At 45.6% G+C, this 17,850-nt stretch overlaps 1 protein-coding gene across 3 annotated transcripts in view; it reads right to left on the bottom strand.

Moving 5' to 3' along the window:
- The window catches only part of nle1 (notchless homolog 1 (Drosophila)), a 50,537-nt gene extending 32,745 nt beyond the window's left edge, over nucleotides 1-17,792 (bottom strand). Inside the window, exons 1-2 of one of the 3 annotated variants that reach the window (XM_068010669.1) lie at nucleotides 17,702-17,792; nucleotides 620-763 (exon numbers count right to left, since the gene is read on the bottom strand). In XM_068010669.1, coding sequence (XP_067866770.1) covers nucleotides 620-754 — 135 coding nt within the window. In that variant the 5' untranslated portion in view covers nucleotides 755-763; nucleotides 17,702-17,792. Of the gene's footprint in view, nucleotides 1-619; nucleotides 764-2,940; nucleotides 3,115-17,701 lie in introns of those variants that run through there. The other 2 variants (XM_068010667.1, XM_068010668.1) reach the window with 2 other exon arrangements.
- Between the last annotated feature and the right edge of the window lie 58 nt (nucleotides 17,793-17,850).

Raw genomic sequence — 17,850 nt, forward strand, 5'->3', positions numbered from 1 at the left:
TTCTAAGTAATGAAGTAAGGTTTAATAAATAAAAGTCATTCTTCATAAGCTCCCTGATCTTCTTTCTTTTGTGACGAATGAAATCAAGTATTCAATTAACAACTTGGATTTACATAGCACCTAGAACGCCAAAAACTGTCGCATGGTGTTTCACAGAAAAATATTCAGACACACCAAAAAAAACGAACTCCAAGCAAAGGAAGTGTTATATTAGAAAGCCAAAAGATGAGTTCTGAACAGGGTGTTGAAAGAGAGAGAGATTTAGGAACAGAATAAACTCCAGACCTTAATGTTCTATTCCAGAAAGCCAGGCAGTGAAGGACAGAACTGGAGCCTAATCTTTACACACATTTATTTACGGAGTTACACCACCTAACTCAGCAACCACACTTTCAGTCTGCACCTATATACAAACAAGCACAAGTGAATCCCCAGTTACTGCCCAGCACCTGAACACAATTAAATATTCAATTACTATACAATTAACACTTAGGGTCTAGACAGCTGAAAGCACAGCTGCCAATGGTAAGGCAAAAGGGAATGGGGAGATGGCTAGAGTCACATTAAGTGCCACAGTACCCAATATAAAACGGTATAAAAGTATTTAAAAAGTTTTTACCTTAGGCAACAGAACATTGCACACAAGCTGCAATTTGTCGGGTGTGATGTCAACCGGGACATCAAAAGGTGACCCCAGAATTTCCCCACCCTCATCCTTGAACTGTACCAGCAGCCGCTGGACGTCCTCCTTCATTGCTGAACACTATGCAAGAGATGGAAAAGAGAGTGAGAGAAGCAGATCAAACGTCCAAGCTCCTGATACCAGCACAACCCATTTTACATAAAACTAATAACACTGATAAATCAACAGACGCTGACAAAAATAGAAAAATTAATAGCTGGCAGGCATATTTTGTTCGTCGACTGAATAGCGAAACAATCTGCTTAACTGGTTCTTCCCAGCAATCCTTCATTTTATATCTATCTACATTATTTTAAAAAAAAATCTTGCATATGCACACAATTCCTGTTAAACATCTTGTTTTCACAATCTTTGCTCATGCTTTTATGTCACCATTTAACAATGAAATTCCCGATGTAAACATTCAGAATGGATGTCCTATATGTAAAAACAGTCCCAATATAGTTGTAGGTGCTGGCCACAGTAGGTAGCTATGTAGAGGGAGGTCCTGATATCACTCCTCCGCAAATTGGAATTGGATAAATACTTGAAGAGGTAAAGATTTGCAGGGCTGTGGGGAAACAGCAAGGGAGTGGGAGTAACTGGATAGCTCTTTCAAAGAGCTGGCAAAGACAGGGTGCTGGGAATACCGTGAAAGTTAATCAGTATCTAACAGCAAAAGGCTGGTTAATCATAGAAATATACAGGACAACAGGAGGTCATTCAACTCCAGTGTACCAGTGACACAGTGGGAGATGTCAATATTAAATCCAGTGCCAGGGTACCGATCAAGCAAAATGCTTTGTCCTGGACGGTGTTGAGCTTCTTGAACATTGGTGTGGCTGCATCAATCCAGACGAGTGGTGAGTATTCTGTCCCATTCCTGACTTGAACCTTATAGGGGGTGGAGAGGCTTTCAGGGATCAGGAAGTGAGATTCTTGTTAAACAGACATTTGCACAGTTTACTTAAATAAATATGTTTATATGGCAGCATGGGATACAAGTGCAGTTGACAGAATTATGTGGCAAGTGTACCCAGTTAGACCCCTAGGCTCACTACATTTACCTCTATATTGGGCAAGTAAAGGCACAATGTGTTTTACTGGGTCAGGGGTCCATTTATAGGGTAACACTGGACCCAAGGAGAAAATCTAGAGTAAAAAAACCGAAAAACAGGGATTATAATCTAGATGGAAATAAAATGGGGGAGGGGGGCAGTGTCAGTTTGTAGCAGTCACCTCTGAGTCAGGAGGTTGTGGGTTCAAGTCCCACTCCAGAAACTTGAGCGCTAAATCTAGTCTGACACTCCCAGCCCATTACTCGGGGAGTACCTGTCTTTTATACAAGAGAAGAAACTGAGGCCTCATCTGTTCTCTCAGGTGGATGTAAAGAATCTCATGGCATTACTCAAAGAACAGGGGAGTTCTCCCCAATATCCTGGCCAATAGTTATCTCTCAACCAACATCACTAGAACAGATTATCTGGTTATTCATTGCTGTTTATGGGAGCTTTCTGTGCACTGATTGGCAGCCACGTTCCTTACATTACAAAAGTGACTACACCTCAGAAGTACATCTTTGGTCGAAAAGCGCATTGGGCCATCTGAGGTTGTGAAAGACGCTATATAAATACAAGCTCCTTCTTAAACTAAGTGATTTACTTTTCCGATGTTCCAATGAGTTTATTGAGTAGCTGACACATTCTGAGCAGATGGACCCAGCTGTGATTTTCTTTTCATTCATGGGATGTGGCACAAAACTGGCAATGCCAGCACTGCCCCAGAGAAGGTGATGGCGATTTGCCTTCTTGAACGGCTGCAGTCTATGTTGTGAAGGTACACTCAGTGCTGCTAAGAAGGGAATTCCAGGATTTTTTTCCAGCGACAGTGAAGGAACAGCTGATAATATGTCCAAGTTGGGATGGGCAAAGGGACAGCAATTGCAGTGTACCCTAGTCCTTAGAAGCGAAAGGTGGAGAAGGAAACTTGGTAAACGAGGATTAAACATAAAAAACCGAAGTATCAGCAAAATTGAGGCACAGGGATTGAGACAGTTACTGAATCAGAATGTAGCAACAGTAACCATTCAGATTGTTACAGTTGCAGGATTCCATTCCAAGCTCCAGGAGTCTGGTGAAGGTAAAGGGACACCTGAGAAGCAAGGATTGTTTTAAAGAACTATAGAGAAGGTGTCTGTTAGAGATGCATTTAGCAGAGTTTAAAGGTGATTTGTTTTTTTGGGCCCCCTGGTTACTAACCCGAGATATCCGGCAGCTGGAGGAATTTGGCTGAGCTCTTTAACCCGGGATTTGAAGCACTCGCGCTATATTGTGGTCTTCAACAGCAAGTACAGAAAACTAATTGCCTTCAAACTCTGAAAAGCAGCAGCACATGGACCGACTATGTCCCTGGCAACTGTCCACCCCGAGCTGACAGGGGCAGCAAGAGTCTCCGCTCTCCTCAGCCTTCCTGGGGAAAATACCAGGAGCGCCCCCTCTGCTGGGAGGCCAAACAGCAGCAAGGCTTTTCTATTAAATCTCTCCCTTATTTTTGGCAATGATTTCAAAACCATTCTTTAGCATCTGGTCTCTTTCAGCTGCAAGAGCAAACGAGGGAAATATATATATACTTTTTAAAAGAACTCTTTATTGACAATATATTTACTCTATTCACCTATCACTCCTGTGCTCACTGACCTACATTGGCTCCCAGTTTAGCAATGCCTTGATTTTAAAATTCTCATCCTTGTTTTCAAATCCCTCCATGGCCTCACCCCTCCCTATCTCTGTCATCTCCTCCAGCCCCACAACCCTCCAAGGTATCTGCGCTCTTCTAATTCTGGCCTGTTAGGCATCCCTGATTTTAATGCTCCACCACTGGTGACCATGCCTTCAGCTGCCTGGGCCCTAAGCTCTGGAATTCCCTCCCTAAACCTCTCTGTCGCTCGTTCTTCCTTTAATACACTCCTTAAAACCTACCACTTTCACCAAGTTTTTGGCCATCTGCACTAAAATCACCTTATGTGGTTCGGTGTCTAATTTTGCTATATAACACACCTGTGAAGCGCCTTGGGATGTTTTTATTATGTTAAAGGTGCTGTATAAATATAAATTGTTTTTGTTGTACATTTTAAAGGTGTGAGGTCTGAATGGCTAGCCCTGCTCCTATTTCTTATGTTCTAGTGTACAGACAACGCTGGGGAGTGGAAGGTGTAATTGGATACCAGTCATTGGATACCAGAGGAAGAAGAAGGCTTATGTTAGGATGAGGCGTGAAGGCTCAGTTAGGGCACTTGAGAGTTACAAGCTAGCCAGGAAGGATTTAAAGGGAGAGCTAAGAAGAGCAAGGAGAGGACACGAGAAGTCATTGGCGGATAGGATCAGGGAAAACCCTAAGGCTTTCTATAGGTATATCAGGAATAAAAGAATGACTAGAGTTAGATTAGGGCCAATCAAGGATAGTAGTGGGAAGTTGTGTGTGGAATCAGAGGAGATAGGGGAAGCGTTAAATGAATATTTTTCGTCAGTATTTACAGTAGAGAAAGAAAATGTTGTCGAGGAGAATACTGAGATTCAGGCTACTAGGCTAGATGGGATTGAGGTTCACAAGGAGGAGGTGTTAGCAATTTTGGAAAGTGTGAAAATAGATAAGTCCCCTGGGCCAGATGGGATTTATCCTAGGATTCTCTGGGAAGCTAGGGAGGAGATTGCAGAGCCTTTGTCCTTGATCTTTATGTCGTCATTGTCGACAGGAATAGTGCCGGAAGACTGGAGGATAGCAAATGTTGTCCCCTTGTTCAAGAAGGGGAGTAGAGACAGCCCTGGTAATTATAGACCTGTGAGCCTTACTTCGGTTGTGGGTAAAATGTTGGAAAAGGTTATAAGAGATAGGATTTATAATCATCTAGAAAAGAATAAGTTCATTAGCGATAGTCAGCACGGTTTTGTGAAGGGTAGGTCGTGCCTCACAAACCTTATTGAGTTTTTCGAGAAGGTGACCAAACAGGTGGATGAGGGTAAAGCAGTGGATGTGGTGTATATGGATTTCAGTAAGGCGTTTGATAAGGTTCCCCACGGTAGGCTATTGCAGAAAATACGGAAGTATGGGGTTTAAGGTGATATAGAGCTTTGGATCAGAAATTGGCTAGCTGAAAGAAGACAGAGGGTGGTGGTTGATGGCAAATGTTCATCCTGGAGTTTAGTTACTAGTGGTGTACCGCAAGGATCTGTTTTGGGGCCACTGCTGTTTGTCATTTTTATAAATGACCTGGAAGAGGGTGTAGAAGGGTGGGTTAGTAAATTTGCGGATGACACGAAGGTCGGTGGAGTTGTGGATAGTGCCAAAGGATGTTGTAGGGTATAGAGGGACATAGATAGGCTGCAGAGCTGGGCTGAGAGATGGCAAATGGAGTTTAATGCGGAAAAGTGTGAGGTGATTCACTTTGGAAGGAGTAACAGGAATGCAGAGTACTGGGCTAATGGGAAGATTCTTGGTAGTGAAGATGAACAGAGAGATCTTGGTGTCCAGGTACATAAATCCCTGAAGGTTGCTACCCAGGTTAATAGGGCTGTTAAGAAGGCATATGGTGTGTTAGCTTTTATTAGTAGGGGGATCGAGTTTCGGAGCCACGAGGTCATGCTGCAGCTGTACAAAACTCTGGTGAGACCACACCTGGAGTATTGCGTGCAGTTCTGGTCACCGCATTATAGGAAGGATGTGGAAGCTATGGAAAGGGTGCAGAGGAGATTTACTAGGATGTTGCCTGGTCTGGAGGGAAGATCTTACGAGGAAAGGCTGAGGGACTTGAGGTTGTTTTCGTTGGAGAGAAGGAGGAGGAGAGGTGACTTAATAGAGACATATAAGATAATCAGAGGGTTAGATAGGGTGGATAGTGAGAGTCTTTTTCCTCGGATGGTGATGGCAAACACGAGGGGACATAGCTTTAAGTTGAGGGGTGATAGATATAGGACAGATGTGAGAGGTAGTTTCTTTACTCAGAGAGTAGTAGGGGCGTGGAACGCCCTGCCTGCAGCAGTAGTAGACTCGCCAACTTTAAGGGCATTTAAGTGGTCATTGGATAGACATATGGATGAAAATGGAATAGTGTAGGTCAGATGGTTTCACAGGTCGGCGCAACATCGAGGGCCGAAGGGCCTGTACTGCGCTGTAATGTTCTAATTCTAATCCAGCATTCAGAGAATCTTACAGCACAGGACGAGATCATTCAGGCCCTTTTGCCTGTGGTCAGCTCTTTGAAAGAGCTGTCCAATTAGTCTTACTCTCCTCCCCTGTGTAATTTGATCCAGTCAGTGGGCAGGCAGTGCAGCCTTCAAGCTCTGCTTGACAACCTGTGTATCAATCCCTTGTTTCCATAGCTGACTCTATTTACTCAGTTGCTGGACCTTGATTCCTGATTGTTCCACAGAATGACAGATGCACAATTACACACATCCACTTGGTGATGAAGTGTTACGCATAGGAATGAGAAAAGTAGGAAAGATCAAGGTTCATCTAAAATAAAAGCAAAATACTGCAGATGCTGGAAATACTCAGTAGGTCTGGCAAATTTTCCCTTCATGGAGTTGCTGCCAGACCTGCTGAGTATTTCCAGCACTTTCTATTTTTATTCCAAGGTTTATCTAGTTTGCCTTATACCAGTCTGGTAAATGTCAACTATCGCATTTAGAAGTCACTAGCTGGCGAAAGAGGGAACTGGCAACACATCCTGTGGACTGGCATGCACTACCATGATGACCAGTTGCTACAGCAGTTTGGCAACAGGTGCCAATGTCAAAAATAACAACTCACAGCATCACTTGGCAGCTTCACGTGCAGCACTTGTGGCAGAACCTGCCTCTCAAGGATTGGCCTTCACAGCATCAACAAAGGTGCACCAGGGAAGACTGCATACCTAATGGGTTGTTTGCTGCATGTCCATCATCTTTCATAGATGGAAGGATGCCAACTAATCAACCAATACAATGATGCTAGAGCTATTGATTAATTGCAGCAATTAATCTCTATTAATCAGTCTGCAACAGACCCAGAAATAACACAAGGAAAACCCCACTGGTGGAGAGTCAAAATGTTATTTTCTGAAAGAAAGTTATCTAATTTGCATTTCAATGAATCAGTACTAACTACTTCCATTATCTCCCTAGGGAGTTTGTTCTATAAATTGACCATTCACTCACTGAAATATTGTTTCTGCAGAGTAGTTTTGAATTTACCCCCCTTCAGGTGCAGGTTTTATCCTCTGGTTCCATGGTTCTGTACTCCCAACCATTCAGGTCTCAGTGTATGGCACATCCACTTCGATGATGCTGGTTGAGTGCTCCTGTTTAATGACAGAATTTATCACAAGCACAATGTGCTGGTCACTAAAGCTGTTTTTATAATGGGTTTGGCAGGGTTAAAACCAACGCCAAAGCAAAATTGTCTGGTTCATTAAGGATGATGACTGGGGAAAAATGGGTCCTGGAGACTTAGTAAATCCAGCAAGTTTAATTTGGGGTTTACCACAAGTTATGTCCCGTGAGTCAGGACACGATAATTCACTAAACCCAATATAAAAAGCAGCCTATCTCAGAAAATAATGGCCTCAATGCCAGGGTGCCAATCCTCCAGGCTTCTCCTGGAGTCTCCAGAAATTGAAGATTAATTTCCTGGACACTATGAGCAACCAGGAAGAAAAACTATAAGGGCACTAAATCAACTATGTTAGCCTTGGAGCAGTGGCTAGCAATTGTGCCTCTGAATTAGAAGGTTGTGGGTTCAAATACCACACCAGGACCCGAGCACAAATAATGCTCCAGTGTGTTACTGAGGGAGTAATGGTCAGAGGTGACATCTTTTGGATGAGATGTTAAACTGAGGCCCCTGTCTGCCCTCTCGGGTGGATATAAAAGATCCCATGACACACTGCCCTGGTGTGCTGGTCAATATTTATCCCTCAATCTACATCGCAAAAACAAATTATTACATTGTGGTTTGCGGGAGCTTGCTATGTGTCTAAATGTTCTGCTATGTTTCCTACATCACAAGAGTGACTCACTTCACTGGTGCTTCATTGGCTGTAAAGCGCTATGGAATGCCTTGAGGTCATGAAGGAAAGAGGATGGCCACACAAGGAAAGTATAAACAAAAAAACTGCAGTAATTATACTCCGATTGGAAAAAGTTTCAGTGTTGGAGGATCATGGCTTGGAGAGAAAGTGTTTCCTAAAATATAAAAAGCAATGTGTCAGGCTGATCAGGTTGTAAAATAAGTTATGGAATTCTAGGTCTTGGGACGTAAAGTAGATAAAAGCCAAGAGACAATTATGGGCCTTTAGAAAACCTTAGTAAGTCCTCAGTGAGAGTGCTATATGCATTATTGGGCTCTCAGGTGGACATAAAAGATCCCATGACACTATTTTGAAGAAGAGCAGGGGAGTTCTTCCCAGTGTCCTGGTCAATATTTATCCCTCAATCAATATCACAAAACCAGATTATCTGGTCATTATCACATTGCTGTTTGTGGGAGCTTGCTGTGTGCTAATTGGCTGCCACATTCCCCTACATTACAACAGTGACTACATTTCAAAAGTACTTCATTGGCTGTGAAGTGCTTTGAGACATCTGGTGGTTGTGAAAGGCGTTATAGAAATGCAATTTTTTTTCATTGCTATAGGAAGGATATTGAGGCTTTAGGAAAAGTACAATTCAGATTCATTAGCATACGTTTTAGAGATGCTAACTGACAATAAATTTTTTAAATCATTCTTGGGATGTGGCAATCGCTGGCAAGCATTTATTGCCCATCCCTAATTGCCCTTGAGAAGGTGGTGGTGAGCTGCCTTCTTGAACCGCTGCAGTCCATGTGGGGTAGGTACACCCACAGTGCTGTTAGGGAGGGAGTTCCAGGATTTTGACCCAGCGACAGTGAAGGAACAGTGATATAGTTCCAAGTCAGGATGGTGTGTCGCTTGGAGGGGAACTTGCAGGTGGTGATGGCGTTCCCTGATATAGGTATTATGGGTAACGGAGGCTAGCTGAGTCAGCTCCTTCTAGTAAACAGTTGTTAGCACGGCATAAGTAAACAACATGCCCAAAGACATCCAGCTGGCACGATGAATCAGAGGGGAGCGTGCTTAAAACTTTCCATTTAATGACATTTTCTTCAGACTATTTTGAAGTGACACTCAAACTCTTTCTAAAACATTATTGGACTGCAAACTTGGCTTCTTGTGGAGGCTGGGCCTTTATTTTGTATTTTAAGCAGAGTTCTGATGAAAGGTCACAGACCTGAAATGTTACCTTTGTTTCTCTCTCCACAGATGCTGCCAAACCAGCACTTTCTGTTTTTATTTCAGATTTCCAGTGTCTGCAGTATTTTGCTTTTATTATACCTTTAAGCAAACCAGCTAGGAAAGGAAAGATAAGAAAGTGAAGATGTAAACAGGAGAAGATTTGACTCTTTTTGATCAATCACAACGTAGACTAAATCAAGAAAGAGCAAAAGACAGAACTAGATTAGATTAACAAAATGAGATTTTAATGAACTAATATAATTAACAAGGAGGCAAGCCAGCCTAGGAAGAGTGGGGAATAACTGAAGGGGAGAAGCTGAGATCTTTCAGGCAGCAAGGCACATGACCTTTTGAAGCACAGATAAAGATGTGGAGATCTGCTTTTAGTTTCACACTGAAAGAGTCATGAAGGAAGAGGCTGTCAGGTGACAGAGATTTGTATACCAGCGAGATAAAAGATAGGACAGGCTCATGGCCTGCAGAAAGCTCAGACTAAAGGCACAAGAGATCAAACAATTCAGAGGGTCTTGAGTTCAATTCTCACTCCAGAGCCATGAGCATGTGATCTATGCTGACACTCTGGCGCAGACTGACAGAGGTGCTGTCTTTTGGGGTGAGGTGTTCAACAAAAGTCCCTATCTTCCCTCTCAGGTGGATGTAAAAGATCCCAAGGTACTATTTCAAAAAAGAGCAGGGAGGTTCTCCTCGGTGTCCTGGCCAATTTTTTTCATTCAACCAACATTATTAAAAACAATTATCTGGTCGTTATTGCATTGCTGTTTGCGAGATCTTGCTGTGCGCAAATTGGCTGCCAGGTTTCCTACATTACAACAGTGACTACACTACAAAAAGTACTTCATTGGTTGTGAAGTGCTTTGGGACATCCTGAGTATTGAAGGCTCCAATTCATTAGCAACACTGACCAAATGCTGAGTGAAACAACAATGCACCTTATCACCAATCTCAGTAAAGGAGCCCAACTATTCGACTGTGACGTTTCCAGTTCCTACTCCAGCTGTCTGTGTGCCCTCTGGAGGTGAAACCTCAGGATTTTGTGCCAGTCAGAAACGGGGCTAGCCAAACTCTCGACAGCTGGAGGGGAGAGAGGAGGTGTTCAGAGTCTGGCTTTGGGCTGGGTTCAGGTCCCAGAGAAGTGGGAGGAGGTGTTTGAATTGGCTTGGGCACCACAACATCTGCTGATCAGATTTTAGTTGATTGAGAGAGTAGCTCCCCACTGGGAACAAACCTTCCTGATATCGGGACAATAAATCGACATCAGAGCAGCTATCACTGAAATAGAAATAGAGAAAAAGAGAAGTAAATAAGGCCGTATCTTTTGAATAAAAAATAAATGGAGAGAGTATATCAAGATAAGCACAGACAGAAACACTTGTTATTCAACAGCCTTCAGGCCTGCTAATACAAAGGAACACATCTCGATGATACAAATCAACATGAAACTGAAGATCGTTTTACAAATACATTTTGAAACTGAGATGACCAATGATTAATTTATTCTTAAACAGCTATTTATCTTCTTTGCTGAAAGGCTCTTTGCTTCTCCATTCAGCCCCTGACCTTTTCACTGAACTCCTGACTGCTGCAGTCATCAAAATAACATGTTGCATTAAAATGCAATTTAAAATGCACATCACCGGAAATCAAAATTTTTATTTTAAAAGTGCTTGTGACAAGATGTGATTTTCTCGAGTGCCGTAACTCAGTCTGGTGCTCGTGAATAATTAAACTGATGCATCAGGATCAAAACCCTAATTCAGGCGATGCATGAAGACATCATTACTAAAAAGGCAGCATGAAAAGAGAAGATGAGCCTCTCATTATTCCCTCACCACGAAAAGATGTGCTTTGCTAATTCATTTCAGTATCATGCTGCATCCGGGTTGCACTGTTAAGAAAAAACAGCATTAACATATCACAAGTGATTAGAATCTTGTTGTACATCAGTTCTTCAGTTCACTTCCATCGCTCATATCACAAAGTCATCCTGGACAGAATCCTACTGATCCATTGGCCCAGAATTATATTGATCTGCAGCATGACATTATGCTAAAGAGAATCACACTATATTGCACTGGATATTAATTGAGGTTGCTGTGTCATTCTGCACAAACTGACCTTGTACAAGATAGAAACACATACATCCAGAGTATGTCATTGTTCTGTACTGAACCACATTGATCTAGAGCGCTATGGACATGGTACAGAGAAATCACATCGCTCCAGAACCAAAGTGCCCTTTAGAAATGCTTTTGATAAGGTTCCACTTTAACAATGGCAAATCTGGTCACATGGCAGCCAACTGCAGCACGGTTGTTTGCAAGAACTGCAAGGAGGAAGGCCATCAGACCAAGGACTGTAAGCAGACGAAGTGTTGCAACTTGTGCGGTGCGGCAGGCCATCTCTACAAGACCTGCCCCAAACGTTGCCTCAGCTATGCTCAGGCGGCAAGGTCCAAGGAAAGGCCGGGAGAAGGTTCGACGAAGGCGTCCGCTGTTCGAAAGGAGACCAGCAACCTTCTTCGCAGTGAGGAACTTCAACCTGAAAAGGAAGGGGAGGCGGCTGAAACCAACGACCCAGCACCTACCCAGCGCCCGGAAACCCCTCCTACACAGACAGAATCAATGGAGGAGGAGGCAGCAGATGGACAAACAGGTCAGTGGCAAGTGGTCCAGAGGAAAACCACAAAGAAAAAACATCCCAAAGCCACCACCCAAACCAGTGGCAAGAGGAGGCTCTCTTCTGAATCAGACTGCAACAACTCCTCTTCACTGGACGGGGAAATGCTGGAACGACAGCCCCTTCAAAAGAGGCGGCAGAACTCCGAGATGGATGATAAAGCATCCCAGCCCCCGGGCACTGGAAGCTGTGATGGGCCCGGCGTGCCCCAACCCCAATTCCCCACACGTAACGACGTGGCCAACGCATCTCAGCTCCGGGACACCGGGAGCAAAGACACGTCTGGCGCACCTGAGCTCCGGGAGACCGGGAGCTGTGATGTTTTCGAGGAGGAACAGATGGAAGCAGCTGAGGACAACCCAATCCTCTCTGCCTACAAGACCCCCCCCGATGTCACCCGAGCGGCACAAACCCTGCATGAAAAATCAGGAGGGGTTTCTGAGCCCAACCAACGTGAAACAGCTTGCGCATACGATGGGTATGCAGGAACATCCCGAAGGGGAAGGACTGGGACTAGCGAGGACAAATGGTATGGGAAGCAACAACTAATTTTTAGTAAAAAATGGGTGTAAGAATTGCTTCCATTAATGTGCGTAGCATTAAATCTGCTACGCGATGTGTTTCAACCTTGGATTACCTTGCCAAGGTCAAAGCTGACCTACTGTTTCTGCAGGAGTGTGGAATACCACACCTCAGCACCTACAGGCAGTGGTCGCGATGGTGGTCCCACGGGCCATCGATCTGGTCGGGGGATAATGACTGCCGTTCCTCCGGCCTGGGTATTCTGCTGCGGGGAGGTAACTTCACCATCTCCGAAGTTAAGAAGGTGGTGGGCGGCCGCCTCCTCGTAGCAGACGTGATGTACAACAACGCTCCGCTCCGGTTGATCAACGCGTACGCCCCGGTACAACGCAGCGAGCGGCTGACCGTCTTCCAGCAGCTCCCACTGCTGCTGGCGACGTCCAGGCCGGTCATCCTAGGCGGTGACTTCAACTGCATCATCGATGCGGCTGGACGATCCGGCAGTGACGACAGCAAACTGGACGCTACGTCCAGATTCCTAATAGAAACAGTTAAGGATGCCAAACTGCACGACGTCTTCAGCAAACCTGCAGACGGAGCGCAGCGCAGATACACATGGTCAAGATCGGACGGGTCTGCCCGTTCCAGGATTGACTTCCTGTTTGTGTCCCGTGCTGTCACGGTCGGATCCACCGACGTCAAGCCGGTGTTCTTCTCCGACCACTGCCTCTTACTGGCCGACTGTCACTTACAGGACGACCAGCGGGTTGGCAGAGGGACGTGGAAGCTCAATGCGACACTGCTGACCCCAGAGAACGTTGAGGAACTCAAAAGGGATTACAAAGGTTGGAGGACCGTGAAACCCCTCTTTGAGTCTCCAGTTCACTGGTGGGAAGCGATCAAGGAGAACATCAAGAGGTTCTTCATCCACAAAGGTGTTCAGAAGGCGAGAGAGAGACAGAGGGAACTGTCCCGACTCCAGAAAATTATGCAAAATCTACTCCGGTTGCAGTCAATGGGGGTCGAGGTCAAGGAGGACCTCCAAGAGGTGAAGAGCCAGCAGGCCTCGCTCTTTGCCAAGGAGGCCTCCAAGATCATCTTCCGGTCCAGAGTCCGCTCCATCGAGCAGGATGAGACGTGCTCGCGTTACTTCTTCCAAAAGGTACACAGAGAGAGCTCTGTTATCAGCAGCCTGAAGGAAGAAGATGGCTCGGTAACGTCTTCGCAGTCCGACATACTAAGGATCAGCAAATCCTTTTATGCTGGGTTGTATGACGCGAAGCCCACAGACAGCAGAGCCTCCCAGTCCTTCCTGTCATCTATCACAGAGGTCTTAGATGACAGCAGGAGGGAGGGACTGGACAAGCCGCTAACTCTGGACGAGCTGACAAAGGCCGTCGAGTCTTTCGAGGCGAGTAAAACTCCCGGGAGCGACGGCTTACCGGTCGAGTTGTACTCGGCCCTGTGGGACTGGGTCGGCCCGGACCTGCTGGAAGTATACGAGAGTATGCTCCTGGCCGGTAGCATGTCAGAATCCATGAGAAAAGGCATCATCACCCTCATTTACAAGCAGAAGGGGGAGAGGGTAGAAATCAGAAATTGGCGGCCCATCTCACTGCTTAATGTTGATTACAAGATTCTGTCCAAAGTCATAGCCAGTCGAGTCAAGTCTGCTCTGGAGCTGGTGATTCACCCCGATCAGACCTGTACTGTACCCGGCAGGAAGATCTCTGATAGCCTCGCGCTACTCAGGGATACGATCGCCTACGTACGGGACAGGAGGGTGGACACCTGCCTCATCAGCCTGGACCAGAAGAAGGCTTTTGACAGGATATCGCACACCTACATGATGGACGTGCTTTCCAAAATGGGGTTTGGGGAGGGAATCTGCAATTGGATCCAACTGCTCTACACAAACATCAGTAGCGCAGTCTCAATCAACGGGTGGGAATCTGAAAGTTTCCCGATCAAATCTGGAGTCAGACAGGGCTGTCCTCTTTCCCCGGTCTTGTTTGTTTGCTGTATTGAACCCTTTGCTGAGTCTATTAGGAAGGATGCGAGCATAAGAGGGGTGACAATCCCAGGCAGCGGAGGCACTCAGGTCAAAACCTCCCTGTACATGGATGACGTCGCCGTCTTCTGCTCGGATCCGCTGTCCGTGCGCAGACTGATGAGCATCTGCGACCAGTTCGAACTGGCCTCGGGAGCCAAAGTTAACCACGGCAAGAGCGAGGCCATGTTCTTTGGGAACTGGGCTGACCGATCCTTTGTCCCCTTCACCATCAGGTCAGATTACCTGAAGGTGCTGGGGATATGGTTCGGAAGTGCCGGGGCGTGCACCAAAACATGGGAGGAGCGAGTAGCCAAGGTACGACAAAAGTTGGGCATGTGGGGGCAGCGATCTCTCTCCATTGTGGGTAAGAACCTGGTCATCAGGTGCGAGGCGCTCACGTTGTTGCTCTACGTGGCGCAGGTCTGGCCCATACCCCACTCCTGCGCCGTGGCAGTCACCCGAGCCATTTTCCGCTTCGTCTGGGGATCTAAAATGGACCGGGTCCGGAGGGACACGATGTTCAAATCTCTGGACAAGGGCGGGAAAAATGTACCCAACGTGGCCCTCATCCTGATGACCACCTTCGTGTGCGGCTGCATCAAGCTATGTGTAGATCCCCAGTACGCAAACTCCAAGTGTCACTACGTGCTGAGGTTCTATCTGTCCCCGGTGTTGCGAAGGATGGGCCTGGTCACATTGCCGCGGAACGCACCATGCAGTTGGGCGGCGCCGTACCACCTATCCTTCGTGGAGCAGTTTCTGCGGAAAAACACCTTTGACCACCGGTCCATCAGGCAGTGGTCTGCACGGAATGTCCTCAAGGCCCTACGGGAAAAGGAAACGGTGGATCCTGTCGGATGGTTCCCCGAGCAGACCGTCAAAGTCATTTGGCGGAATGCCTCATCACCAGAACTTTCAAACAAGCACCAAGACGTAGCTTGGCTGGTGGTGAGAAGGGCCCTCCCCGTCAGATCCTTCATGCACACCCGAAGTCTCGCCCCCTCCGCACAGTGCTCCCGCGTTGGCTGTGGTGGGGAAGAGACGGTCGCCCACCTCCTCCTGGAATGTGCCTTTGTAAAGCAGGTGTGGAAAGAGATGCAGTGGTTTTTGTCAAGGTTCATCCCAAGCAGCTCTGTAACACAGGAGTCTGTGCTCTACGGGCTGTTCCCAGGGACGCACACCGAGACAAACATCAACTGCTGCTGGAGGACTATCAATTCGGTGAAAGACGCCCTTTGGTCTGCCCGAAACTTGCTGGTCTTCCAGCGCAAAGAGTTGTCCACCACCGAATGTTGCAGACTGGCACATTCCAAGGTCCAGGACTACGTGCTGAGGGACGCACTAAAGCTTGGGGCAGCCGCAGCAAAGGCTCAATGGGGAAAGACCACAGTGTAAGGTTCCCCCAAGCTGGACTGAGGGGCTGGAACCATGGGAAGCCCCTCGAACTGTATTGTTAATATTCTCAATTGCTGTAAATGTAAAACTGTAATTGACATGACAATTGTGAAACGGAAGGGTTGGGAAGAAACTCATGACATTATTGAAAGAAACTGATCTCTTTTGCAATGTTTGTATTTTTTCGTGCTGTTTGGAAACTGTTTGGCAATGTAATTTTTACAGATTTTTATGAATAAAGTATATTTTGGAAAAAAAAACAATTAATGAATAGGAAATGAGACTGCGAAGCTGGATGGAAAATTAGTTTTGAAAGAAAAAGAAAAACTGAGGCAGCGACCATAAATGAGAACTTTACAGACTGGACAGAACTATCCCAGGGCTTGGCCATGGGATCCTTGCTGTTTTTAGCTTTCAGAAGGAAACTCAACTGGAACACGAGAGAAAAAGGAATGGAAAAATTTGCTGAAAGGCTGAGACGAGATGGATGGAATGGGAGGAAACTTGTGTAGAGTGGAAACAAGAAGATACTAATAAATGTACAGAATGAGCCAGAACGGTAGCATTGTGGTTATGTTACTGGACTAAGAATCCAAAGGCCTGGACTAATAATCCTCAGACATGAGTTCAAATCCCACCACAGCAGCTGAGGGATTTAAATTCAGTTAATTAAATAAATATGGAATTTTTAAAAACTAGTATAGTAATGGTGACCATTGAATTACTGGATTGTCATTAAAAACCCATGTGGTTTAATAATGTCCTTGAGGGAAGGAAATCTGCTGTCCTTACTTGGTCTGGCCTACATGTGACTCCAGACTCATAGCAATGTGGTTGACTCAACTCCCCTCTGAAATGACCTAGCAAGGTACTCAGTTGTCAAGAAGGCAGTTCACTACTACCTTCTCAATGGAGATTAGTGGTGGGCAATAAATGCTGGTCTTGACGGTGATGTTCACACCTGTGAATGAATGAATTTAAAAAAAGGGAAATGAATTTCAGTATGTCAGGTGGTGCATTTTGGTCGGAAGATTAAGGAGGCCACACACTGCTTGGATAATGAGAATCTAAATGGGGTAGAGGAGCAGAGGGATCTAGGGGTACAGATACACAAATCACTAAATGTAGTGGAACAGGTTAATAAAGCAAACCAGGTGTTAGGTTTATTTCTGGAGAGATAGAACTGAAAAGCAGAGAGGTTATGTTAAACTTATATAGAACATTGGTTTGACCACACTTGGAGTACTGTGAACAGTTCCGGTCTCCATATTATTTATTTATTTAGAGATACAGCACTGAAACAGGCCCTTCGACCCACTGAGTCTGTGCTGACCATCAACCACCCATTTATACTAATCCCATCTTCCTACCACATCCCCACCTTCTCTATATTCCCCTACCTATACTAGGGGCAATTTATAATGGCCAATTTACCTATCAACCTGCAAGCCTTTGGCTGTGGGAGGAAACCGGAGCACCCGGCGGAAACCCACGCAGTCACAGGGAGAGCTTGCAAACTCCGCACAGACAATACCCAGAATCGAACCCAGGTCACTGGAGCTGTGAGGCTGCAGTGCTAACCACTGCTCCACTGTGCCACCCATAAAAGGATATAGAGATACTGGAAAAGGTGCAAAAAAAGATTCACAAGGATGATGCCAGAAGTGAGAGGTTATACCTATCAGAAAAGACTGAATAGACTTGGACTCTTTCCGAGAAAAGCGAAGTCTGTGGGGTGACTTGTTCGAGATCTTTACGATTACGAAAGGGTTTCATAGGGTAGAAGTGGAGAAAATGGCTTCTCTTATGGTTGAAACGAAAGCTAGGGGCCATAAATATGAGATAATCACCAATAAATGCATTCAGGGGAAACCTCCTTACCCAGAGAGTGGTAAGAATTGGAACTTGCTACTACATGAAGTGGCTGAGGTGAATAACATAGATTAACATAGATTAAAGGGAATCTAGATAAACACATGAGGGAAGAGGCAATAGAAGGAATATATTGATGGGGTAATAATGACGAGGAGTGGGAGAAGGCTCGTGAGGAGCTGGCACTGACCTGCAGGGCCAAATGGCCTCTTTGCGTGCTGTCGACGTGATGTCACTGAATGTCATTTTAAAATTTTGGTCAGTTAAACGTGCAGCTGGGAGGGGAGGATATTCTAAATACATTTCAGGCGTGGAAAGAAAAAGTTCTTGCAACGGGGA

Source organism: Heterodontus francisci, chromosome 30 (genome assembly GCF_036365525.1).
Source record: "Heterodontus francisci isolate sHetFra1 chromosome 30, sHetFra1.hap1, whole genome shotgun sequence".
NCBI lineage: Eukaryota > Metazoa > Chordata > Chondrichthyes > Heterodontiformes > Heterodontidae > Heterodontus > Heterodontus francisci.